Below are 27,813 nucleotides of genomic sequence, written 5' to 3' on the forward strand. Positions count from 1 at the left end.
GGCCTCTTTTTACATGACTAGCATCTGCACAAGTCGGGTTGAATTCCAATGATGTGCAGGTAGGTATCATGCCCTACACAGAATGTCCTTAGGTCCCTCTAAATACCTTCCGAACACAACACATCAATATTTCCCCTACATACCGCAGGTATCAAAAACTTGAGTTTGAAGCAGAATGTAACAGGCTTCTTCCACCACCTACCATTAAAGCTACCAGCCTTCCCTTTTCTTGTCCATCACAACTAATCCAGCTGCGGAGTCCACAGGGCATTAGGTCTCATCTTATTCTCAAAAAGCCTGCTGCCTCTTGCACCAGGTATCCACTTTGTCAATGCCTCTGATGCAGTCACTCCCAATGGAAGTTGTTGAATATGCCAAGTTTAATTAGGGGCAAGCATTGTGATAGCTTTCCCAAGAACTTTGTTGTATAGTACTGTGTTGCACAGGATGCCTTAAAACATTTTACTGTCATTGACACAGGTAAGTGTTTTTCTCATTTGAAGAGCTCTTTTGGTATATCCACGGTTTCCAGGGTTGCACAGTTGACACAAATTTTGTGTCTGCAGAATAGGATAAGGTGTCATTTAAGTTCTTTACTAGGCACAGTTAAGATATCAATAATTTCACATTGACAAGCAGAGGTATTCAACCAGGATGCTCAAAGATGTACTGTATCATTATGAGTAGGGAAATGTTGAAAATGGTCACTATAGTAAAGGTTATTCTCTGTCCATTTTCTTCTAAACTCGAACTGAACTGCAGGGTATTTCTTTCACTTCTGTGCCCTGTCATCTTTGTATCTCTTTCTACATAAAGAACAAGTAATTACCTTAAGTAATGCCTTATCTGTCAGAGACTCAATCTAGTCTCAGATTCCTTACCTTAGAATATTCCCCAGGTGTCAGACTGGAACTGGAACTTTTCGAGCAGTACCTCTGCATGCCAGTAGGGGGTGTTGATTAATGCTGTGCCTAATGTGACGTGCGCTGTGCCTATATCGGCACCACCCCAGCACGCTAACATCAGTTTCATTTATGACATTTTCATGCCAGAAGCATGGCGCCACATAGAGAACCAATGAACCAGTGTGCAGACACTAAAGACCTACAGTCTCTACCAGATAAGGAGGTGCCAAAGGTAAGACGCTTTTTCATCTGACAGAGCCTTCCTGCCGCAGATTCCTTACCTTAAAATAAGATACCCAAGCAATATATTCCCAGAGGCGGGGTCTGTGAATAGATTGCCCATTTGGTTCTCCAGGACTTCATGGTTTAAAGTGCCCATTGCGACAGACCTGACTGTCCAGGCAGTTGTGTTTGGTAAATGTGCACAGAGATGCCCACGTAGCAGCCTGACATCCAAGACTGGGACTCCAGGGCTAACGCAGCGGTCACTGCCTCGGCTCTCATGGAATGAGCCCACAAACTTTCAGGGGGTTTCCTTTTTGGCCAATGCTTAGCAAATCTTTATATAGAGAATAGTCCATCTGGAGATGGTCTATTTCTGCACTGCTTTTCCCATGTTTTGCTCTGGTGAACACAATGAAGAGTTTTTTTGGTGCAATCATTGCAGAACAACAATGTTCTTTTGCCGATGTAGAAAGGCATCGCCACCTTTGGTAGGAAAGAGCCACGAGTAGAACCAGCATAAGGGGTTGTACAAGGCAACTGGTATCCTGAAGGTGACTCGTGGTCCCAGGACACAACAGGCCAGGTAGAGGAGGTCCATCAGCGCTTTCAGTAGTCCTGCTCTGTGGGTGTAAAGAGCGGCATCAGCAGGGGATTCAAAGTAGCAGGACACATTAGGGCCAGGTAGAGGAGGCCCATCAGCTCTTTCAGTAGTCGCGCTCTGTGGATGTGAATAGTGGCACCAGCAGGGTACTCGAAGTCCCGGGACAGATCCGGCCAGGTAGAGGAGGCCCATCAGTGCACCAGCTGTGTCCCATTAAGCACTTTCATCAGTCCAGCTGTGCGGCTGCGCCCGGACCAAGGGCGAGCCCGTCCTGCACCCATCCTCAACCGTAGGAGACTGTGCTGGGCCAACACCCTAACGTCTGCTCCTGAGCCCCTCGGACAAGTGAACTGTTCAAGCAGTGCCTTATGTGACTTGTGAGTAGCTCTTCAATCTTTCTCCGGCTCTTGTTGGTGTGTTATTGACGCCTGACCCTTCTTGCCATATCAGCCCTGCACATTTGTTTAATCTACGGGGGTTGAGACAGGTCCTCTGTTTGACCTTGAACTTAGTAATTCCTCTCTTTGTCACATAACTGTAAATGTTTGACTTTTCTCCCCCTTGCCCTAGAGACTTAGACGGAATGACAAACCTTGACCTCCTTCTTTCTATTCCTGCTCATGTTAACCATCTGATAATGGGAACGATAAACCTCCCCTACTTCTCAGTTAAATCGAAATCCTCTAGGCAGCACATAAACCATCTGGTAACTGTGCACTTCCATCACAAATTATTAACTGGGGCCATGGGCGACATCGAAAAGAAAATCTCCAGTATCAAGAGGCAACTGTCCATTTGCAGTCAAGGGCAGTCAGCTAATCCATTACTTGACCGCACATGCGATTACCCCATTATATCCCCTCGGGCTGCTGTTTCAAACAGAACTGCCGCCTGTGTACCATCCACAAATATAAAGTCATCTCATACTTCCCCACCTGACACCAGGCTACTACCACCTTCAAAACAGATGAGTACGCCAGGGCCCTCAGAATGTGCAACTAAGAGCAACCATCCAAGGTGGGATTTGCCACCACGCAATCCAAATGCACTTGTAAGATCTTGTAGACTAACTCATAACAAGACTAGAGCAACAATCCCTAGTTCACCAACGAGAGAACCTAAAAGTTTTCGTTTTATATTTCAAGCCTAGAATCTATGGTCAAGGCCTCCTTGGACTTCATTGTCACCAGTTTAACACAGATTTAAAGTATCACCTATAGCTGCTTAGATCTGCTGAAATCCCATGCTTTCTCTAATATTGCACCACCTTTGTCCAGTTCTAGAGTGGCTCCTTTCGTGGCACCATCTGTTCCTCCTCAACCCACAGTTGCTTGTCCCATTACACATTTAAGTGCCAGCCCTAGGGCCATGCAGCACACAATCGGTAACATCGGTGGTGGCACTATACCCTCTACTGTGGACGCAGATTATCAATGCCTTTCCACTTCTGGCCACTCGTCTCAACTCCCTGGCTACGCCAATTTACAGTGACGGAGTGGGACACCGCAGGGAACGGCGGAAAGGACTAAAATCACATAGGACCTAGCCACACCATATGTTGTCAGTTTGGCTAATGTGCCCACCTTACTTGGTTTTGTACCCGATTCCTGGGAAGCATTGCGAAACAAGTCCCTAAATTAGCTAAGTAATAAGAGCGGCTTTACAGTGGTACTATTGAACTGGTTACCTACCTTCGTGAACTATATTTCTGAAAGAGACAATTAGTTACATATTATTTCCCTTAGACTAGATACCCCAGCAATACAAACCCTGGATGTGGGTCTGCAAACTAAGTTCACACCAGAAAATCCTGGAGAACTGATTGGCCAAAGAAGCCGTCACCCCGGACTTGACTATCCAGGCAGTAGTGCTTGGTGAACATGTGCAGAGATGCCTATGTACTGCCTGGCAGATATCACTGAGGGGGACTCCACATCCCATAGCGGTAGTGGCTGTCATCGCTTCGGTGGTGTGGGCATGCAGTCCCACCGGAGGTTTCTTTTTCGCCAAGCAATAGCAAATCTTTATGCAAAAACGACCCATCGAGAGATAGTTCGTTTTTGCACGACCTGACCTTTCTTCGCACCCGCATAGCCCAGAAGAAGAGTTGATCTTCCACCTTGAATTGTTGTGTGACATCCAGATAAAATGATAATGCACGTTTTGGATCAAGACAGTGGAGTCTCTCCTCCTTGGACTGATGCAGGGGCGGAAAGAAGGTGGGCAAAGTGATGGTCTGACCTAAGTGGAAAGAGGTTACCACTTTGGGAAGAAAAAGAGGGCGTGTGCGGGGCACAACCTTGTCCGGATGGACTGCAAGGAAAGGAGGTTTCGATGAAAGCGCTTGGAGCTCACTAACCCTGCGTGCAGAGGTGAGGGCAACCAGAAAGACAGTTTTTGAGTGAGGAGCCTGAGAGCGGACCCGCCAGGATAGGATAGCTCTCTAGTTCTGGTTGCTCAATGCTATAAATCACACGTTGCAACTGCGCAGTGGGCGCGCGCCGCTGGCGTGCCAAAGGCAAGCTCGTCGGCGCCCAGCGCCAGAACCCCTGCCCGTTTCACGCTGCAAAGAGACACACTTGAAGTATTTCTGAGCCTGAACACTGGTGAGTGCCCAAATCCTACTCTACTGATTGACCGCCGTATCAATGGCTCCAATAGATGTGAAACATGTGGCCTGGTGGCTCAGTACCTGGTGAGTAAAAATATAAGTGAGGGAAAGCAGACCCTGCACCCATGCTCTGGGGGTTCTCTAAGTCCTTTAACAGACCAGGTCCCAGACGCTGATGTTACTCACACAGCTCCCTGTGTTTCGCAATGTCCTACTACTGACCCAATCAGGTGTATTTTATTAAACATGCGATTGATGAGGAAACATAGATATGAACTAGAATGTATGAAACCTGGACAAATAATGCTTCTGAACCGGATTGGAATGTGGCTTTACCCGCAGGATATCAGGTAGCCTGGGCGGACAGGGTGGGGGAAAAGAAGGGTGGGGGATAGCTATAATATGCAAGTCCCAGTACACAGTAAGGATCGAACCTGTACCATCACTGGAAACTGAGGCAGTGACCTTTAGCATTAAGTATAATAACACTATGTCCTTCCCAGGGCTCCTTATCTATAGGCCCCCAGGGGTGCGGACCTCCTTCAATCATACTCTTCGGACTTTTCTTGAGTCATGTCTAGATACCCGGATGTTTACAATTTTAGGTGATTTTAATTTCCACCTAGAAGCAAATAACAATCCCGAAACTGCTACACTGGTGGACAATCTTGCAGGATTTTGAATGAATCAGATAGTAGCAGAGCCCACACAATACAGCAGGTCACACTCTCAATGGTATATTCACTAATAACCAGGACATAGAATTGATAAAAGTCACGCCTCTGCCGTGGACCGATCATAATGCAATACACTTTAATATAGTAAATCCCACACAGCAAAAATCATCGTAATAGACCGCCCATGGTCAAATCCCTCCAGTGGAAAGCAATCTAAAAAACTGAATTGGTAGCAGTCCTAGCAGAAACACCCCCCCCCCCCCCCCCTCCAACATTATGTTGGATTCTAATTTGGCGGCAATTACATTTGACAACTGGATTAGGTCTTCAATAGATCGGCTTGCCCCAGAAGTAACCAAGCAGCCTCAAAGATATCAAGCGACTGTGCACCTTGGTATGCAGCTGAGCTTAGGCCCATAAAAGTCAAATGCAGACATCTTGAGCGATTATGGAGGACAGACTACAGTGATAAACTTAGAAGGGAATATAATCTAGCCCTGGAGGAATATAAGGCAGATATAAAACTTGCTAAAACGGCGGCCAAAAACTCTTCGAAGGAACTTTTCAAAACGGTCACAGCTTTATCAAAGCATCTGCAGGATTCCCATTTAAAACCTGGATAAGATGGCCTCCTTTTTTCAAAATAAAGTTCACTATAAGGAACTGCAGAAGACAATATCTACGGCAACTGAAACTAAAGATTTCTTAGAAGACAATCCAATTCACAGCAGTCTGTCAACGTTCTCTGTTTTAGCGGCAGAGAATGTAAGGGATCTGATACTATTGACAAAGTCTGGCTCGCCCATGGACCCCTGTCCCCCTTCTGTCCTACACATGGTTTCTGGGGAGATTAGTGTTTATATGGCTCCCCTCTTAAATTAAGTCATTAATTCAGGAGTTTATCCACAGTTATGGAAAAAGGCCTGTATCAGGCCTATCCTGAAGAAACCTACACTGGACCCCATGGAGGTCAAGAATTACCACCCAATATCATGCCCTCCACTACCGACTAACATTTTAGAAAAAGCCATTAACCTGGAACTCACCAACTATTTAGATGGTAATCTCCTGTTAGATTCTACCCAACATGGTTTCAGATCACGACATTCCGCTGAGTCTGCCTTGATAATGGCCTCAGAAGAAATCTGAAAACTCATGGATGGGGGAGGAAGAGACTTCCTCATCCTGCTTGACCTATCAGCAGCATTTGATACTGTTAACCATGCAGTATTGCTGCAGCGGCTGAAGGCAGTGGGAATCAGAGAGACGGCTCTAACTCCAGGGAACAGTTGATTCACTGGGATGCTCTTACGTCGGCGGACTTGTGCCTCCCGTGTGGAGTCCCACAGGGGTCAGCTTTGTCACCCCCTGACTAGATTAATTAAAGAGCATGGCCTTACTTTAATCATCTAATATGCAGACGATACACAGATAGTGGTATTGGTTATGCAGAGGGTGGACATCACTGCCAACCGCTTTCGTAACTGTCTTAATGCAGTCATGGCATGGATGAACTTAAACTCAACACCGAAAATTCAGAGGTTATTGATTTTGAGAAGGGCCCCTCAGTGTGGAACAACTATGGTGGCCGTCTGTGGCCGGGAAATGTCCAATTCCGGTGACTAAGGCCAGGAACCTTGGATTTATGTTTGACAATGAGTTAAAGTTCGGAAAACAAAATTAACCAACTAAACTCTTCCTGCTATTTTACCTTAAAAGTCCTCCACAAAATTCTGCCGTTTATTCCATTAACTCTTAAGAAAACGGTAATTGGAGCCCTTGTCCTTTCCAGAATTGACTATGGGAACGCATTACACTTAGGAATTGATATAGGACAGACGGCTAAATTGTAGTCTCTGCAAAATGCGGCAGCGCCTGTGCTGCTTGCTGTTCCCAAGCATCACCCCACGTCTGCTAGTATCAGAAACCTGCATTCATTGGCTCCCAGTCCCTCAGCGAGTAAAATTCAAGGCCCTCTGCCTTGTGCACAAGGCGCTTTATGGAGGAGGTGCCATGGATATTCAAACTCTATTTTCCTGGTACGTGCCACAACGGAGTCTGAGGTCAGCCAATACATGGTTGTTACTGGTCAAAAAGATTAAAAAATCTAGATGGGGTTGTAAGAGCTTCTCCCATCAAGCAGCCAAGCTGTGGAATTCCCTCCCAACCCAGATTAGGCTACAGTCCAATAGGTCTATCTTCAGGAAACAGGTCAAGACTTGGCTTTTCCCTTAAGCGTCTAAGATTGGCTAGCTTGTGCATCAGTACCAATACATCCCAGCGCCAAGATGCCTCGGCAGTCGAGCGCTTTACATGTATATCAGTCAGTCAGAGGGCAATTATGTAGAGGCTCTAAGGGAGCCCACATGAGGTAGGTTAAGACCAGATTCAAATCCCACTGGGGCATCAAAAGAAACCGGAAGAAAGAGATGAGTGATGCCCTTAAGAAACCTATTTACAATAGGGAACTTGAAAAGAGAAGGCTGGTCAGGCAGGTGAAGAAAGGCCGAAATGGCCGAGAGATAGCCTTTCAGAGTGCCCAGAGCAGAGGCCTGCTGGGCCAAGGAAAGTAGGAAGAGTAGAACCTCAGAAAGGGGATCTACTGCCTCTGCTGCAGACCATGCCACAGATTTGTTCCACCTACAGGCATATATTGTTTTTGTGGAGGGACACCTGGCTGCCAAGATTGCATTACAGACTTCGGGAGCAAGGTTGAAAGCTGTCAACTGTCGCCGCTCAATCTCCACACAAGGAGGTGGAGGCAGGACAGGTTCGAGTGGAGGACCCTCCCGAAGAGGCAGTCGGGTGGAGGATCGATGGCCATGTGTAAGAGCTCGGGAAACCAGACTCTCTGTGCCCTGTCCGAAGCCACAAGAATGACGGGCCCGGTTGTGCTTGATCTTCTTCAGGACTCTGGGCAAAAGTGGCATAGTCGGAAAAGCGTATAGAAGACCGCAACTCCACTCGCAACAAAAAGCGTTGCCTATCGAGTGCTGCCTTGGAAATTCCAACGCGCAGAACTGCTGACATTGCGCGTTCTCTTTGGTGGCGAATAGATCGAACCAAGGCTCTCCCCTATGTCGAAAGAGACCTTGCATCACCTCCGAGTGAACACGCCATTAGTGATTCATCACGCATCTGCGGCTGAGTTCGAACCTGCCAGATGTTGAACCACCAGGGACATACCCTGATGTTCCACCCATGTCCAGAGGCGAAGAGCCCCTTGACATCGGGTCCATGACCCCACCCTGTTTGTTGCAGTACCACATGGCTGTGGTGTTGCCTGTGAACACCTGCACTACTCTTCCTCGGACCGAAGGAAGGTATGCTTTCAGTGCAAGACAGATCTCCTGTAGCTCCAGAAGATTGATGTAGAGCTGGGACTCCTCCGGAGCTCAGAGGCCTCTTATCTCCGCCTCTCTTCCATGTGGCCGCCCCATCCCAGAAGTGATACATCTGTCACTACTGTGAACTCTGTTTGGGGAAGGGAGAGGGATCTGCCGTCGACCCAATCCTGGTTCGAAAGGCACCACTGCAGTTGGTGTGCAGTGCCCTCCGAGATCTGGACGCAATCAGAAAGATTGCCCTGATGCTGCATCCACTGGAACTTCAGGTCCCACTGCAGAGCCCGCATATGCCACCTGGCATGATCCACCAGCAGGATGCAGGAGGCCATGAGGCACAGCAGCCTCAGGGTCATTCTGACCGAAACCGAGGATGAGGGCTGAAACATCAGTATCATAGCTCGAATATCCCAGACTCGCTGCTCAGGAGGATAGGCCCAAAACAGCGCTGTGCTGTATCCAGAACCCCTCCGATGAAAAGGAGCTTCTGAGAGGGAATCTGGTGTGACTTCGGCAAATTGATTAAAAACCCCAGCGAGTGCAGAAGGTTCGCCGTAGTCAGGAGGTGGAAGACGACAGTCTGGGGTGAGCCCGCTTTCAACAGCCAGTCGTCCAGATAGGGAAAGACTGGAACCCCTGATCTGCGCAGATGAGCTGCAACCACCGCCATCACTTTCATTGACACCCGAGGGACCCTTGTAAGGCCAAAGGGGAGCACTGTAAAACTGAAAGTGCTAGCGGCCTACCATGAACTGCAGGTAGCGCCGGTGGGGAGGCAAGACGGAGATGTGAAAGTAAACGTCCTGCAAGTCCAACGGTACCATCCAGTCTCCAGGGTCGAGGGTAGACAGAACCTGAGCAAGAGTCAACATCTTGAACTTCTCCTTCCGGTGAAGCGGTTGACGTCCCTGAAGCCCAAGATAGGATGCAGGCCATTGTCTTTCTTGGGCACCAGAAAGTAGTGGTATTAACAGCCACAACCTACTTCTGGCAGAGGGATTCGCACAGTGACTCCCTTCGCCAATAGAGCCGTAACTTCCTGTTGGAGAAGGGCCGAGTGATCCTCTGACATGTGGCGGAATGCTGGTGGCATGGATGGAGGGGCAGTCTCAAAGGGGAAGGGGTAGTCCCTTCGGACTATTTGCAAAACCCACCTGTCTGATGTGATGGTGGACCAGTGGGGTAGGTGATGGCAGATCCTGGCGCCCACTGGTCTTTGGTGGCCCTGAAGGGTTGGATTAGGAAGGTTTGGAGGCTGCTGCAGAGGGGGCGGTGTTGGACTGGCCCGTCCTCTGGCCCTCTGACTCACATCACTGGGTCCCACGTCCCCGGCTGTGCATAGGCTAGTTAGATTGTGCCAGCCTATGACTCTGGTTGGCATGTGGTGGGGCATCCCTTCCGTAGCCACGATAGAGGCGAAAAGCAACCTGCAAAGGGCGTGACAACACTGCGAGGCCCAAGGACCTGGCCGTAGCCTTAGAGTCCTTAAAGCGCACTAACGCGTTGTCTGCCTTGTCGCCAAACAGGCGACGCCCATCGAAAGGCATGTCGAAAAGTTCTGATCGGACATCCCCCGAAAAGCCAGGCGTAATCAGCTAGGCGTAGCGTCTGAGTGCTACTGACATGGAAACCGTCCTGCCTAGTGAGTCGGAGGTGTCCAGTCCACACTTAGAGGTGTACTTTGCTGCGTCTCAACTGTCTGCAACAGCACGGGTGAGTACAGCCTGGGCCTGGTCCGGGTATTGTGATAACACTTCCGCAACAGTGTCCCACACCGAGTGCTGATACTGACACAAGAGACATGCAGTGTTCACTGACCGCAGTCCTAAGGTGGCAGAAGAAAACATTTTCTTTCCAAGGTGTTCCAGCTTCTTTGATCCCCTATCCGGTGGAGCAGTAGGGAACGCACTACCTTTGGAGGAAGAGGCTTGGACAACCAAGCTCTCGGGGTTAGGGTGTTAGGAGAGGAAAAGTGGATCGCCCGGGGCTGGGCTGTGGCGTTGGGTGATGCTCCTATCCCAGGAGCCCCTGTGTTGGGCTTGGACCAGGAACCCAAAAGGACATCAGTGAGGGCGTCATTAAATGACAGCAAGGGTTCCAAAGAGAATGCAGCTGGTTGAAGCACCTCAGTCAGGAGGTTAGTCCTGACTGCCACTGTAGGAAGCTCGAGGCCCACGGCCTCAGCCGCTCTACGCAACACCAAATGGTATGATGCTTCCTCCTCTATAGCCACAGTAGGGGGGTAAAACATGGTAAGGTCTTGTGATGTGTCCAGCCCTTGGTGTGGTACCCCTGGTTTAACGCGTGGCCACTCTATCTTTTTTCCAGGACGCCAGCGATAAATTCACGCGGCCTCCAGATTACCGACTCGCAAAATAAACGTTACAAACATGCGATAAGGTGACACCAGCCCTTAAATAGAGTTTAAGGGCTGGACGCCATCTACTCGAGGATTGCTTTGTTCACAATACTAAGATTGTTGGTCCTGAGGAGAACTCCGCACTTGGGAGTTTGAAACGCGTCAACCTGTTTTTGGGTCTTTCTGTCAAAATTTGAATCATATCATGAATAGTGTTCATTAAGTAGGATTAATAGCCCTGAAATTGTATACATTACATTAATTATCATGTCTAGGATGTGAAACTGTTTATATGTATAAAGACCCTATATTTTGACATTAGGCCCTAAGTATTTTTGCTCTGTGGTATGATTGTAGATGGACGAAAGGTTTGGCCAGAGTGAAAGTGTGGATGTGTTGTAAATTTTGTAAATTGTTTTGTATAATATGACCCAGTTGTAATGTTTTATTGTATATTTGTACATACACATAAAAATTGTTTGTTTGCTTATGAAAAAAATCTTTGATCCACTAGTGCAAAAATGAATGAATAAACTAGTGACGCAAATCAAAAAACGGACCGTTATGTTTACTTCATATAGGTCATCATAAAATAGTCAAGTGATTTCCAGTACTGGCAGTTGTGTTGTTCTTTAGATAGTTTGGGCTCAGCCTTACTGGTTCAGAGTCACGACCCTGTGTCGTTTTTCTTAGTTTCCAGCCCACTGGCATCACACAGTTCCTCTTTCCAGTCCGGATCTTCCAACTGGTCAGGTAAAGGGTCTCCAGACCCCTCCCAGTCCTCCTTATAATTATCCACTGTCGACAGGTCACGCCAGGGTAGAACGTAGGTACAAAAACACCCTCCGGCTCTGAGACCGGTGTCGGTCCACTTCGGTCCAGCTCTGCGTACGGATCGAGTGGGAGACCGGGGTCGATGCCGGATGGACACACAACCCGTGTCAGAGTCGTTGGCAGTTAAATCAGCATCGGGGAAGGACCAGTGAGATCGACCCGCTCCAATCCGGATCCAGGCCTGGATCCAAGGGGAACCTGTGGCATCTGGGCCCGGAGCCGCCGGTGCCGAAGGCCTAGGACCCCCAACCGAATCCGCTGGGCCTGAAGGCGCGCCGGTAGGTTCGGGCTGTTCAAAGATGGCATGCATCGCTTCGGAAAACTGACGAAGCTGGGCAGGGGCCGTTCTGGCTCCCAGAAAGGGAGGGAAGCGCAGCGTCGACCCAGCAGGCTTCGCAGGCGGAGCCGGAGATCGAAGACCCTCTGCATCCCACGTCGCTGCTGCCAACGGACTGGTAAAAGGTGAAGAGCAACAATGCTTTTTCCCCTTCTTCTTGTGCTTCGACTTACCCGATGAGAGCGAAGACTTAGAGGAAGAATGATCGTGTCGGCTCCGCCACCGGTCGTACGACCTTCCTCTCGACAGGCACCTCGAGCGGCACGGAGCCGACTGCCTGGCCACCTAGAGCTTCCGGGACCACTCCCACTAAGACTTCGGGGCCATGGCCCCACAGTCAGAGCACGACTTCAGGTCGCGCTCCAGGCACCAGAGGCACACGAGGTGCGGATTGGGACATCCCTCGCACAGTATGAGTCAATTGAAGACTCAAAAATAACTCGACAAAAGTCAAAAAAGTTTTGTCAAAAAGTGACAAGAAGGGGCAAGCTTCTCTCCCGATCTGCGCTGGCTGGCGCGGAAAAAGAAAGAACTGATGTCAGCGTGCATGGGCGGTGTCTAAATAGATACCGCAACGTTATCCCGGCGACCGCGTCGCCGACAACAGACGTGCAGGGGTACTGGTGAGAAAAAAAATTCGCCGGATCCAGTCTGAAGCCTGGGGGTAATTCTAAGGTAAGGAATCTACAACTAATTGTCTCTTTCAGATGGATGATTTTAAAATGGCAGGAAGGGTGCAATGGGTGGGTAATGCTTCTAAAAGGGTAGCGTGTGACTGATTATTCCTGACTTTTAAATTTCCCAGACTGGTGCACACAATCTTGAATAGAACGAGTTTTCCCACCATGCCACCTCACAAAATATCAGTACTTCTGCTAGGCTTCTTTTATCATCCTCACCCCTCCACTGGCACACATAAACCATACTGGTACGTTAAGCCATCCCTTTCCCTCAGTTATCACATTCCCTATTTTTTTTGCAATTCCAACTCACAATCTTTATGAAAGTTTGGCATTATTAGAAGGGGTAGACTGACTCGGCTTAGAGTCACATGAGGTAGCCATTGCCAGACATGAAGATGCCCCAAAGTATGGAGGGTGCTTATCACTCCGCTCAATAACAGCAGGAGCATTTGGTGACAGTATCAGTTTCTTCCCTGTTTCTATTGATTATAATCCGTTTAACCTCCCAGGTAAGGTTGGCAATGCTGTGAATGAGGGCCACCTGAGGTGTACCCTGATAGGCTGCGCCTCCACATCCCTGTAACTGCTAGGAACGTGTCCGCCAGTTCCACTTCCATTGCATGTTTTTAGGACAGTATTTACATTTCCTCTTGCAGATTACTTTTTCTGGAATGTGGCCGGATTGCGTAGGAAGGTTAGCATTGCAGACTAGGGGGGTGGGGGATGGGGGCGTTGAATTTAGTCACCCAATATCAGATTAGATGCCTCCAGGAAACCGGACCTTGGAACCCATTCACTTTAATGGGTATAGAACTTTTCATGCCCCAGCAGCATTTATGACATCTGGCAAGATAAAGGGCAGCCTAGCAGTTTATATTTGCAACTCTCTGCTACTTCACAATGTGTCATCATCCCAGTACTTTCAACTAACAAGTATCAATGTTTTATTATCTTGTAAAGTTGTGCTGATTAAATTTTACAACAATGCCCCGATGAGTGATTTACTGATGGTGCTTAATCAGCTTGACTATAATCTTGGTATGCTCCACAAGGGTGGCTCCGAGGATGTAGTCACATTATGGGGAGTGATTTCAACATCTACCTGTGCCCCACGACCTCAGAAAAACATTGTGGACTAATGGACACCCATGACTGCAATCTATCCCACTTCTCACACAGTTCCTATGGTGACAAATTAAATGTAATTATTTTTAAGTATAATCTTGGCTTTTTGTAACAAAATTTGTGTTTCAAATGTTTCTTTTAAGTGTACTTTTAATGGTAGAGGGAAAGATACTGTTATTGATTTTATACTTTCCTCCCATAGGTACTCTTCCTTGAGATCTTAAATTTGTAGTGAGGTATACAACCTTATGTTGTCGATAATACTGAATTTGCAGGCCAATTGGTCCGTGTCTTGTTTTAGGCGCCGTTCGTGGGGTAGGTGCACCGGTCAGGACCGGATGCCGCCATAGGTATTTTACCTTTTCAGCCGGTCCTACGGGAGCAGACTGTGAGGTACCTCAGGGAATCTTCTGGGGTTTTAATACTACAGCAGGACCAATTGGCCTGCAAATCCAGTATTATCGACAACATAAGGTTGTATACCTCACTACAAATTTGATCCTTCACTAATAGCTTTCACTGTGTGGTACTGTTTAACTAAGGTCCTGAAGAATTGCCATCAGGCATGAAACATGTTGACCATACTTAAGGGTAGTAGTTAAGTCGGCTCTGACAGTTCCAGGGCAACTTACCTCCCCTTACACCCCTTTTAATCAAGGAAGCCAACCACGAGAATAAAATCGGTTGTGGACTGGCTCACCTTTTTTATCCTCACTTTCCTGTCACGACCACACTCCCCCTGCCCTCTCATACGCATGCACCATATGGCCGGAACAAAAGATCTCCGTTAAAGAGCCCCGGTTTCGGGAGCCCGTCAGACATTGCAGCGTCAGTCTGACGAGGAGCAGAACCCATATGATGAAGCATGACACTTAGCTTGCTGGGTGTGTGAGGGTTTTAGTTCCAACTAGGGGATTCCCCCCTCTTACTAGCACACACACTCCTTTACTCTGTCACTCTTCCCGGGGAACTTTGTACCCTCTTCTTGTTACTAGTTTCTGGACCAGTACACTGGACCCCGTAAAATATTGTCCTATCCCTGTCCCTCCTTTGTTAAAATATTGTTCGCAATACCTGTCGCCAATATTCTGCTATTGCTGCACATTCCCATATGGTATGTAGAAACGAACCCTCTTCCCCGCATCCTCTAAGACAATATGGATGTTGTGCCTTTTGTAATCTATGCATGGTGATTCTGGTATAATATATTCTATGCAGTATCTTAAGCTGTATAAGTCGGAGCCGCGCGGGAATTCCCACCTCCTTGGGCGATGCCAGGGATTCCTGCCACTCTGAGTCATCTATGTCACCTACGTCCGTCACCCACTTATCCCGCAGAGAGACTGTCGGATCTGGTAGATTATTGATCAATTTCTTGTATGTGAGCGTTTCTGCATGTGATCAGTAAGTAGCCGGTCTCTTAGCGGGGCTGCCTCGGGAACAGCAGTATCTGGTGGGATCACTGCTAACAACGCATGTCGTATCTGCGCGTACCTGTAGGTCTCAGTCGGGCCCAAGTCATATTGCCGCTGAAGTTGGGCAAATGGTATTACAGCCCCTCTGTCCCACAAATCCCCCACCGTGGAGATGCCTATGTTGTCCCACTGTGTAAATCCCTTGCTGTTTCGTAGCTGTCCCAGTTTCTTTGTTATGTTCTGTATAAAAACTTATAAAGCGCACTTTCACCATGCGGTTTCTTGGCGCTGGTAAGCATCAGGAGAACAAAACGGTTTGAGAAACAAAGGGTGAAGACAGCCAAAAGGAAAGGCTAATAATAGGCCTTGCGAAACAAGAGGGTTTTCAAAGAAGATCTAAACTGAGTATAGGAAGATGTGAGCCTGAACTCAGGAGGAAGTGCATTCCAAAATGAAGGTGCAAGGAAAGAAAATCGTAGCCCCCCATATTTCTTGCGTTTGAAGGAAGGGATAGTGTGCAGGGCCAGGCAGGAAGACCTGAGGTTGCAGGAGGGGACATAGCTGCACAAGAGAGAAGAAATAAAAGCAGGGCCGAGGCCAGCCAGCCCCTTGAAGACGACGCAGCCCAGTTTGAAATAACAGCGCTCGGCCACTGGAAGCCAGTGTAAGGATTTTAGCAAGGGATGGACGTGCTGATGTCTGGGCTGGTGAAAGATCAGTTGGGCCGCCTGGTTCTGGACCCTCTGAAGCCGGTTCAGTTGGTAGGCCGGGATCCCGACATATTGGGAGTTTGCGTAGTCGACTCTGGACATGACCAGGGCCAGGAGGGCCAGGGTAAGTGCCTCGGTCGTGAGAAAGTGGGCGATCTTCCGAATAGTTCGAAGATGGAAAAAACTGGAAGACACCACAGAATTAATCTGCGCCTTCATAGAGAGATCTTTAGAAATAATCACTCCGAGGCTTTTGGCAGAGTCGACAGGGCAAGGGGGACTGCGGAGGTCAGAGGGCCAGAAATTGGAGTTCCATGGATTGGAGGCCCCCCCGATAAGAACCAGCTCGGTCTTATCGGGGTTCAGTTTCAGGTGATTTGCTCCCACCCAGTCGCTGATGTGGCGCAGATTCGACTGAAAATTATCAACTGATTGGTCCGAGGGGTCGATGTTAAAAATAAGTTGGATGTAATCTGCATAATTGAAAGCAGTGAAATGGCTTCCTCGCAGGGACCGAATCAGAGGGGAAAGGTAAAGGTTAAAGAGGAGGGAGGAGAGGGAAGAGCCCTGAGGGACGCCACATGATAGCCCAACCTGGTCCGCGGTAAATTGAGAGAGGCGGGCGGCCTGGTGACGATTGCTCAAAAATGAGCGGACCCAGTTGAGGGCTGTCCCCTGGATGCCGGCCTCCCCGACACGGCCGACCAAAATATCATGGTCGACCGTGGCAAAGGCCGCCAATAAATCCAGGAGCACCAGAGCCTGACTGATGTTAAAGTCCGCTCCTCTCCGCAGCTCCTCCATCACTGGGACCATCTTTGTGTCCCAGAGCGGGGTGAGTTTAGTTATAAGCCCCCTCCAGCCCAACAGCGTCTGTGCGGTGTGCCACAACGTGGCTGTATGTCGTGTGGGGCCCTTTAGTTTCAGTGTTAGCCCTTTGTTATAAAGGATCGCAAGCATGTAATTTTCTCCCAATTGGGCTCAATCTGCCCTATACGCTGGGTCATCTTGAGGCGCGTGGATCCATTGGTTAATGACCTTAAGGTGTGCCACCCATTAGTATAATTGTATGCCAGGGAGTGCTATCCCGCCGTCATACCAACTTTTATGTAGTTTTGCCTGAGCTATGCGAGCGGGTCGGTGGCCTCAGAGAAGTACTGACACTTGTGCAGCTATTTGCTTAAAGTACCGGGACGAGACGGGAAAGGGCGTGTTGTCAAGGGCGTAAAGAAACCGGGGTAGGTCCATCATTTTATACAACGCTGCCTTACCGAGGAGCGTGAGGGGCAAAGATGCCCAATGAATCACATCTCTTCATAAGCGCTCTAGAGGGGGTGCCAGATTTCTAGAATATAATTCTGCTCCATCCTGTGTAATATGTATTCCTAAGTACTTAAAGGAAACCCTAGCAAAAACAAACGGGTAATTTGCAGGGAGTTGTGGTGCGGGCCCCTTCAATATATAGAGCACCGACTTGGACCAATTTATTGTGTACCCTGACACTTTTCCGAAGTTATCACAGATGGTAAGGAGCTCTGGTATGGAGTGGTCTGGATCTGTGAAGTACACCAGTATGTCGTCCGCGCATAAAGAGAGACGGTCTTCCCATCCCTCCCTCCACCGAATTCCTTTTAGCAATGGGGCCTTTCTAATCAGTGTCGCCAGAGGTTCCAGCACAAGCACGAATAAGAGTGTCGACAGAGGACAGCCTTGCACGTCCCTCTTGCCAACGGTATCTCGCCCGATAGGTGTCTATTAGCCGTTACTCGAGCCAGAGGTCTCGCATATAGAAGCTGCACCCAAGCACAAAATTTAGGACCAAATCCCAAATGTGGAAGAAACGCAAAAAGATATAGCCATTCCACCATATCAAAGGCCATTTTTGCGTCTAGGGACAACACCACCGCCGGTTCTAACAACGATGGAGCCTTTGCTAGCGCGCCATGTAGGCGTCTAGGTTGAGGGCCGTGTTCCTATTCGGCATAAAGCCTGATTGGTCTGGGTGTATTAAGTGTGGTAGATGGGTCATTAGCTTGTTAGCGAACAGTTTGGCTAAAATCTTAGCTTCCGCATTTAGCAGCGATATAGGGCGGTAGGAGGTGCATGCAGACGGGGGCTTACCAGGTTTTGGAATCGCCACTATTGTTGCTATTCGTTGGTCCAGTGGTAATTCGCCCTTCTCTAAGCTTTCATTGTACATTGCCAAGAGAGGCGGGCATACAGCGTCTGTCATTTGTTTATACCTTCAATCGGGAACCCGTTGGGTCCCAGTGCTTTGCCGGATTGTATCGATCTAATTGCTAACTGCAATTCTTCGTTCATTAGGTCTGCCTCTATCTCCAGGGAAGCTTCCTGTGTCAGCGTTGGCATCTCTATAGTTCGTAGGGACTCCGCCGCCTCTGCCTCCGTCACAAAAACTAAAGGGGGTAAAACCCTCACCCACATATCTTCCAGAGCATGGAACTCCATGCCCCACCACCTGAGGTCCCTGACCAAGGAAACCCATTTTAGGAAACAACTAAAAACATGGATCTTCAGTCTATCAGACGAGTATGTGCTGGATGCCATCTAATCCTGCCTAACTTCAACCTTATGCATACCTTCCAGTTAGCGCCAGGATGCTCCTTCCGGAGCGATAGTGGCGCTTTACAAATACCGAATACCAATACCAATACCAATACCAATACCTGAAGTCGGTGTGTAAACTACACGGAAATAATCTTCCAGTGTACGTACAATTACTTCTGGGTCTGTTGTGAGTTGTCCCCCCGCCTGCCGTATATGTCGTATTCCCCTAGCGCTACTCCCTCGCCTATCGACCCAGGCTAACATCATATATTTTATGTCTTGACGCTGTCAGGTTGGCTACCGTCTTCTCTTGCAGGTAGTCCTTATGCTGTTGTTGTCGAAGGTGCAAAGTGGGTGCTGTATCTGGCGTGGGGTCTGCTGAGTGGTCTGCGTTGGCTGCCTGCGATGCTAATTCTAAATCTAACAGTTCCCTCTGTTTTGTCCGTTTGTATCCTGTGATAGATACTATTGCTTGTCCTCTAAGGACGGTTTTGTACGCTTCCCACACTATGGATGGCGAAGTAACCGATGCAGTGTTTTCCTCAAAGAAATGCTTTGTGGCTCTACTGAGTTCTTTTTTACTTTCGGGAACGCGGAGATAACCGGGGTAAATAGGATATAACCTCCGACGAAACCTCTGGCGGTAAGGGAAAGTTAGTATCACTGGGGAGTGATCCGAGATGCCTTGGGGTTTGATTTCCACCTCCTCAACATTTTCTAGGCTGGCGTCTAGCTTAAAAAATAGTCTAACCTAGACAGACTTATGTACAGTGGAGTGGTACGTGTACTGGCAAGCCGTAGGATGTGTGTGTTTCCAAACATCTACGAGTCCCATCGCCTCCACAAAACTCTTGAAGCGAGAGGTTCCCGGTGTATTTGTCGAGGGTGGTATCTATTACTGTGTTGAAGTCCCCCCCTATGACAAGGTCCCCCTCCGGCAGTGCTAGGAGGAAGTCGCTGAATACTGGGAACACCACTGTGGGAAGAGCCGTGGGATGTATACTGATACCTCATTAACAAGTCTGCCTTCCCACTGACCCTGTAGGGCTGCGCACCGTCCCTGGTCATCCGTCTTAGTCTGAAGAACTATGAAGGGGGAGTTTTTCCTTACCAAGTGTTGTGATATTTTGATTGGATACACCAAGCTTAACTGTAGTAGTACCATTTAATTCCTGGTTATACTGTTTAAATAGATGGAACCTGGAAATCGTTGATTGACACCAAAAAGATACACTTTATGAAGGGCATCACTGCGCTTACCAACTTCACGACTAAACTAGGTAGGAAAGCCACTCAAGGAAATGTTAACCCTTTATAGGGCGAAGTGCTTGCCTATTACCACATATAGGGCAGGGGTGTGGGGCTATACTGACTGCCAACCCACCAAACGCTGGAGGAGTGGGGGGTGGGGGGATGGAGTTAGGGATTTTATGTTATAAAGGGAGCCAAGGATGAGATATTACTTGTTATTGTAATTGTTAAATGGAGGCTCCAAGTGTTTCGCTTACTTTCTTCTGGGGATTCCCATCGAGGTAAGTCAGTATTTCGGACTTGCAGTCTTCATGCATGGGTACTCACAAACATTTTCCCAGGAGCTGCAAAGTTTGGTCTATGGTGTAACCGAGGGCCGCATTTATGCTGGGGGGGGGGGGGGGGGGTGGCTGGTTGTAAAGTGGGAGTAGGTGAAGCAAAGCATGTATATCTAGTGGCTATCTTTAAAAATGAAGGTGTTCCTAAAGTTAAGGGCCTATCTACTTCCTTTCCCTAACTGCAATTAATCTTTAAATAAGTGATTGCTGTATATTTAAAAATGTTTCCACGTTCCTGCTGAGTCGAGGCAACAGCAGCCCAGTGCTGCTGCTGCCCAGGGGTCCGCAGGAAAGGTCAGGAGGGCTGCATGCGTCCCCCAGGCCGAGTATCACTGCCCTGTATCATGATGAAGTTTCTTCTAACACAAAATACATTGGAACAGAAAGATAACAAGACACAACAAAGAGTAAAATCAGAGAAGTGACAAATGGCAGCATTATATAAAAAATATTTAATATAGAAATTGTGTGACGGTAAAAAACAAAATTATTCGTTTCAACTGTGAACTTTAGAAAATCACAAACAATAAAAACAAACTGCAACATGTGTCTGTCAGGGTCTGTTCACCCAGAATTGATCCTTGCAAGGAAAAATGTGCTGTCCACCTTCACATAAATATATATTTTGTTTTTTTAATATTAGAAAATCTCTAAAAGTTCTCATTCGTTGTAAAGCCGGCCTGTAGCAGAGTCTATTCGTATCTGGGAAAACATGTGAAAAGCGGTTGGTGGGAATGTGTTTTATTCCTGGAAGTGGAGAAGCTTGCTCTGTGTATTTCTTGTTATAGTCTGGCACAAAGTGTATCTCTGATAAGATGCGCCAAGCACAAAGTCTTTTATGTCTCAATCTCGTCAGCAACTTCCTCATCCACCTCCTCTCCGTCCTCCATGCTGTTATGCCGGATGCGCTCGGGCACACTGTTTCTGCTCAGGGGGATCCCAACGGCACGATGAACAGCTTCCATGGTACGCTGGTTGACATAATAGGTCAAGTTGACAGAAGGAAGCCTTTTCCGCATCTCTTCTAAGCACTTGTAGGCCTGGTGGAGAAATATAAAAAAAATGAACATACTTTTCTACCCTAGTCAACATATAGTTATCATCGTACCACAGTTTAAGGTCATGGCAACAGATTTGAACTTGTACGTAACATGATCATAGTCACAAGTCTTCCTCGTCCCACATTTCTTAATAATAAGAGCAAATCCAGTACTTGGGTTTACCGAATCCCGTGCTCACTAGCACCAATTTATTTTGAGTATCTATAGAGCGCATTCTCATCCTCAAAGGGATATCCCGTCCCTGGGACTTATCTTGCTAGTTCAAGTCAAGACCCTGAAGTAGATACGGCCAAGTGTTCAACTTTCTCCGAAATGCTAAAAAGTAAGTAGCGGAATCTATGTCTATGCGTTGCTGGAAAAAGAGAGAGTATCAGTTATTAGCAGAGCTCGATGTTAACGGGCGATTTATAACCCGAGATGAGGCAGTGACTGGCTTTAATTTGGGAGTTGGATATTATCTCCAATTTAAAAGGGTGTTTAGTGTTGCAAGAGAGGTCTGCTCATTCTTCCCCGAAGACTCTCCCCACACTAATATATTGATTGTGATGCTGTATATGGCTCAAGTGCTCTTGTTGGTATCTCATCACTACCAGGCTCTAAGTGATGACTTGCCATGGAGGGCGGATGGGGGGGGGGGGGGGGGGGGGGGGGGGAAAGTGCAGGCAAAGTGGGACGAGCTGATTGGGGAAACCCTAACAGAGAGGGAATGGATGTAGGTCGGTGAGGGTGTTCGTACTTTAGTTCTAATGTGCGTTTTAAACTCCTTCAATACAATTTTGTGCACCCAACTTACCTTACCCAACGGACAATGCAAGTGATATATATACTTTGTCCGTTCGGGAACGTGCCCACGGTGCAGGTCCTTGGAAGCTGATTTTATCCACATGACATGGACTTGTCGTCCCTTACTTCCTACTGGGAAGACACACTTACTCGACATGGGGGAGCTTTAGGTTGGGAGGCTCCTATGGAGATCCAACCAGTATTGCTTGGCCTACTTCCCTCCCCAGAGAACAAGAAACTAAGGAAATTTGCCCATTTAGGTCTAGTACTGGCAAAAATATGTATTGCTATCCCGTGGCTTCGGCCTACATTCCCGTCCTTTGAGGCATGGTTACGAGATGTGTCTGATTGGGCGACTGCAGAGTAGGTGCAAATGAAGCATGTCCAGAGAGATGAAAAGCTAGAAGATGACCTTCAGGCCTGGTCATATATGCTATCTGAGCTGTGGGAGACACAGACACTGGCTGCAGCTGGAGACAGTGGCGAAGGGAGGGATATTGCTGGACCCAGAGGGATGATTATACGGTAGATAATGGCAGAGGAAGACTGGTAGGACACTAAGATAACAAGGGTGCATTTATACATCTCATTCTTTTTGTTGAAACAATGGTCTGACATTGAAGCAGGTTGGGAGGATAAACTTGTTATATGTTGGCAATGGGGTTACAACATGGGTACTCACAAACTTTCTCTCGGGGGCCAAATTTACAGTTTGGTTTGTGTCCAAGGGCCGCAGTGGGGGAGGGGGCGGGGCTAAAACAACAAAAAAAACTGACCATGAGGTTGATCACAGGTCCTGCAGCGGACGCCTTCGTCCACTGAGCCACCAGACCCGGCATACACACATCTCTCTCTCTCTCTGTCTCTTTCTCTCTCGGTCTCCCTTCCTCTCTCTAGCTCTCTCTCCCTCTCTCTCTTTCCTGTCTCCCTCTGTCTCACTCACTCTGACCGTCTCACTCATTCTCACTCTCTCTCACTCCCTATCACTCCCTCTCTCTCCCTGTCTCATTCACTCTGACTGTCTCACTCCATCTCTCTCTCTCTCCCTCTCCCTCCCTCTCCCTCCGTCTCCTTCCCTTTCACTCCCTCTCACTCCCTCTCCGTCTCCGTCCCTTTCCCTCCCTCCCCGTCTCCCTCCCTTTCCCTCCCTCTCACTCCTCTCACTCCCTCTCCATCTCACTCCCTTTCCCTCCCTCACTCCCTGTCACTCCCTTTCTCTCCGTCTCCCTCCCTTTCACTCCCTCTCCCTCCCTCTCACTCCCTCTCCAGCTTCCTCCCTTTCACTCCCTCTCCGTCCCTCTCCCTTTCCCTCCCTCTCACTCCCTGTCACTCCCTTTCTCTCCGTCTCCCTCCCTTTCCATCCCTCTCACTCCCTCTCCCTCCCTTTCACTCCCTCTCCAGCTCCCTCCCTTTCCCTCCCTTTAACTGCCTCTCCGTCCCTCTCCCTTTCCCTCCCTCTCACTCCCTCTCCGTCTCCCTCCCTTTCCCTCCCTCTCACTCCCTCTCCATTTTACTCCCTTTCCCTCCCTCTCACTCCCTCTCAATCAGTCTCCCTCCCTCTCCGTCCCCCTCCCTTTCCCTCCCACTCCCTCTGTCACCCTCTGTCATCTCACCCTGCCTGTGTGCCAGCCTGGGCACACACTCACAGCCGCACCCAAGCACTTCACAGGTCTTTAAAAGACCATTTGCATGTTAATGAGGCTCTGATGTATTGCACCTCTTCTTAGGCCCCTACAGCTTTACTCTGGCCATCACTAGGATCGCCCGGCCCCCACAGAGCAGCACAGTCTCTCGCGCTGCTGCAGACACTCTTAAAATCTTTTTTTTAAACACAGGTACCATGTCTCGGGGGGGCGCAGGCCGCCACGGAAGGCTTGCCGGGCCGCTGGAGGCCTGCCGGCCGTACTATGAGTGCCTGTGGGTTACATAGATAGTGTGGGCTGATTCTCTAACTTCCGAGTTTCGAAACTATAGTGGATCCTAGCTAACTGCATCATTGTCTACAGCTAAGTCTTTTTGGACATTTATGTACATGAGACAGAGGGAGGGCAGCTTTGCTCGCCTGCCTGCCTGCCCGCCCTCTCTCTGTCTCTCCTTCTTGGATATCCTGAGAATTACAGATAATACAAGTTGTTTATCTACCTTTACGTGTGAATGATGGGAAAGGGTGGATGGGGATTTCAAGATAGACTCCAACTGGAATGTGATGTCTATGTGATTCTCTAAATGCCAATAAAGTTATTTAAAAAAATAATAGCTGTATATAAATATACTCGCCCACTTCTCTTTTAGTTGCCTGTCCCCATATATCTACCATGGTCTTCACTTGTAACGGTAATGTAGTCTAAACTTATTAGTGCCCTCCCAGTTCCCCAGTATAGCAAATTGAGCAATTCCTTCGATCTGCGGAAGCAGGACTCCAGTAAGCGCATCGACATGTGTTGCAATACATATAGTACTCGAGGTAGCATGATCATTTTACTGATTGCAGTGCGCCCCATTAAGGACACTGGGAACTTCAGCCACTTGTCCACACCACTTTCAAGGTAGACCAGTAAATTGATGTAGCGAGGCAAGTGCACAGCTTATTAATCTGAGTCTCTTAAAATGTTAATTTAGAACTCTTCGTAGGTGCTCCACAGGAGACGTCCAGCGTCCCAGGACGTCAAAATTATGAATCATTATTTTGAATAATTTATTTTTCATTTTCATCCAGTTGCATTTTTCCTTCAACCTTACAGACTATTATTATTCTCAGTTATTTTGGAGTTTGTAAATTGAGCATTCACCTCGTTTAACCGGGTGGGAGCGCCCGAGTGCACAGTATGTCGTTTATTTCCATCACTCATGTGATCGGAACTTAGACCAATTAGCGGGTGCGCGGTGATATCGAAGGAAGCGCTGATGGCGTTTCACTTGTCGGAACGTTTGATGACACGAGGAAGTTTCGCAAACACTTAGAGAACAGGTCAGTGCGGGTAGCGTTTGAACAATATAAGTAGCGATTTTGGTATAGAATTACGAGCATGGCTCTATAACCTGGGTTTTCGTTTTTATTGTTCCATGACAGTTCTTGTGCAAACGGATTGAACATACCCCAGTAGAAACGGCATGTAAGTGTGATTCATTTTGGAAGATTATGCACTTCACGGGCTCTAAGGTTAATAGGTGACATGTGAAACACACGACTGTATCATAGTGCGTTTTTATTACGCTTGATAGCGTGGCATACAGTGTTTGACGCATCGACTCCACGGGGGCGTTAAGGTTAAAAGGTGACACTTAAAACACAAGACATTTCAGAACACCATGTTGGCTTAATACACATGTTAGATATAAGCAAATCAACAAATTTAAGTCCAATGGTTTACAGTTTATATGTTTTTTGTTTTTTTTATTCCTCTAGTATTGTTCCCTGATGAAGGGCAGTTAAATATGCCCGAAATGAATAATTGAAAAACATGCAACTAAACTATGTGAAATAAAACATGGACATTTTTTAATATAAACTGTGTTAGAGCCCTCATTTCGCGCTGAGGGGTTACAGAGTGCCTACAGGGATGCAACTAATGCCTCATTAGAAGCACTTGTCAGACCAGTAAATTGCCCACATTTGAATCGTATGTTTCAGTGTAATCTGAGCACAAATACAATCCTAGGTACTTTACTGGAGTTGTCTGAACCTTTATGTTAGGTAGGCGTGCCTCATCAGCTACAGTTACACCATTAAACCACCTTTATTTCATAGAACCGCCTAGGGCTTATTTATTAAACAATTTGGACGTTATTTTGCCCAAAAAAAGTTTATAATTATCCCCTGCGCCGCCCCACAAATTATCCCTGCTGGCAGCTGCCACTGCTTCCGTAGTATGTTAATGTCTAACAACGAAATACAAAGGAGGGAACCATGTGTGGACGATATTTAATGGGGTCCAGTGTACATGTCCAGCCAACCAAACACAACAAAGGGTACTAAGTTCCCCGGGGGATAGACAAGACAGTGTGTGTGTGTGTGTGTGTGTAGAGGAGGAGAGCAAAGACAGGGAACTGGCTGTTCCCTTGTTGGAACTAGAAGGCCTCACACACCCAGTGAGCTAGATGTCATGCTTCATCATTGGCCTCCTGCTCCTCGTCAGACTGACGCTGCAATGTCTGACGGGCGCCTAATAGGCGCTCTTTGTCGGAGTTCTTTTGTTCCAATCAATGGTTGTGTGTGTGTGAGGGGTCAAGTGAAAGTGTAGTCGTGAGGGAGTGGTGGTTTAAAAAAGGTGGGTCAATCCACAAGGACCTTTATTCACGTGGCTGACTCCCTTGATTAAAAAAGTGGGAGGGGAGATAGGGACTGTAAGGTGCACAGCGGACTACCTCAAACCCTCTGATTAGGTCGACATGTTTCTTGCCCAACTGGGAATTCTTCAGGACCTCAGGTGCTCAGTACTACACAGTGATGAAAAACAACAAGGAGAAAGAAAGGTAAAAAATACAACCTCGCTGGGTCAGTAAGGGGCCAGGCCAGGAGGTCCTGCTCTAGTGTGGTGACCCTAGGGGAGTCCCTAATGGGCCCCGCAGTCTGTTCCCGTGGGGCAGATTGCGCGGCGCTCCGAAGCATTCGGAGCGCCGCGCGTGTGGGTAGGTTTGCGAGCTCTGGCTGCACGCACTAGAGGTACCGTACCTTATCGTGCTGATTTGCATATAGCCATGTCTGAACTGGGGTGGCAGAGTGGGCTAAAGAACGGTGATGGATTAAACCCAGATCTTTTGACTCGGTGTGAGTGTTTGATTGATTCAGATGCTCCGTCCATCACCACCCCCTTTTGTACCGGCCCCCAGAACCACAGCGCTGGTTCCCATGTCCCCGGCCGCGCAGAGGCTGAACAGCTTGCGTCAGCCTGTGGGGGACATGGCAGGGCACCCCTTCCGTATCCACGAAAGGGGCGAAAGGCAGACTGCGCAGGGCGGGTGGTGGAGAAGCCAAGGACCTGGCCGTAGCCCGAGAGTCCTTAAAGTGCTCCAGTGTGTTGTCTGCCTTGTCGCTGAAAAGGTGAAGGCCATCAAAGGGCATGTCCATAAGGGTGGACATCCCCGGAAAAACCAGTTGACCGCAAACTGGCGCAGCGTCGAAGGGCTACTGACATGGAAATCGTTCTGCCTAGTGCGTCAGCGGTATCCAGCCCACAGCAGATGGTAAACTTTGCTGCGTCTCTCCCCTCAGCAACTGCACGGGAGAGCATGGCCCGGGCTTCTTCCGGGCACTGGGGCAGCACCTTCACTACTGTATCCCACACAGAGTGGGTGTAACGGCTCAACAGACAAACGGTGTTTACCAACTGCAGTCTCAAGCTGTAGAAAGAAAACATTTTCTTCCCAAGATGGTCCAGCTTTTTGGATTCCCTATCGGGTGGTGCGTTAGGGAATGCGCCTTTGGAATTGGAGGCTTGGACCACCAAGGTCTCAGGGGTAGGGTGTTGGGAGAGGAAAGTGGGGTCGCCCGGGGCCAGGCAGTGGCGTTGGGCAATCATCCTGTCCACAGAAGCCCCTGTGTTGGGCCTGGACCAGGTGCCCAAAAGGATGTCCTTGAGGGCTTCATTAAACGACTGCAAGGGTTCCAAAGAGCTTGCTGCCGGTTGAAGGACCTCTGCCAGGAGGTTAGTCCTGACTGCCACCGTAGGTAGCTCGAGGTGGAGAGCCTCGGCCACCCTACGCAACACCGCTGCGTATGACGCTCCCTCTTCAGTAGCCATGGTAGGAGGAGACAACATGCCAAGGTCTGGTGAGGTATCCAGACCACTTGGTTCCCCCAGTTCCTCTCTCCAGTCTTGATCATAAGCCAACGGGTCGGTTAAAGGGTCCACAGACCTCTCCCAGTCCTCCTCACCCTCCTCTGGCTGCCAATCTGGTCTCAAAAGAGCCAGGTAGAACAGGGGCACAAAATTACCCGTCACGTCTGATCCTGTCTCCGACTCCATGTCTACCCCGAGGTGGAGGC

General features: G+C 48.4%; 1 protein-coding gene across 1 annotated transcript in view; it reads right to left on the reverse strand.

Moving 5' to 3' along the window:
• Positions 1 to 20,416: 20,416 nt before the first annotated feature.
• The window catches only part of IFT140 (intraflagellar transport 140), a 1,373,663-nt gene continuing 1,366,266 nt past the window's right edge, over positions 20,417 to 27,813 (reverse strand). Inside the window, exon 30 of the mRNA XM_086941301.1 lies at positions 20,417 to 21,023. Within this exon, the coding sequence (XP_086797427.1) occupies positions 20,820 to 21,023 (204 nt within the window). The 3' untranslated portion in view covers positions 20,417 to 20,819. The remainder of the gene's footprint in view (positions 21,024 to 27,813) is intronic.

This window comes from Lissotriton vulgaris, chromosome 10 (genome assembly GCF_964263255.1).
Source record: "Lissotriton vulgaris chromosome 10, aLisVul1.2, whole genome shotgun sequence".
Taxonomy (NCBI): domain Eukaryota; kingdom Metazoa; phylum Chordata; class Amphibia; order Caudata; family Salamandridae; genus Lissotriton; species Lissotriton vulgaris.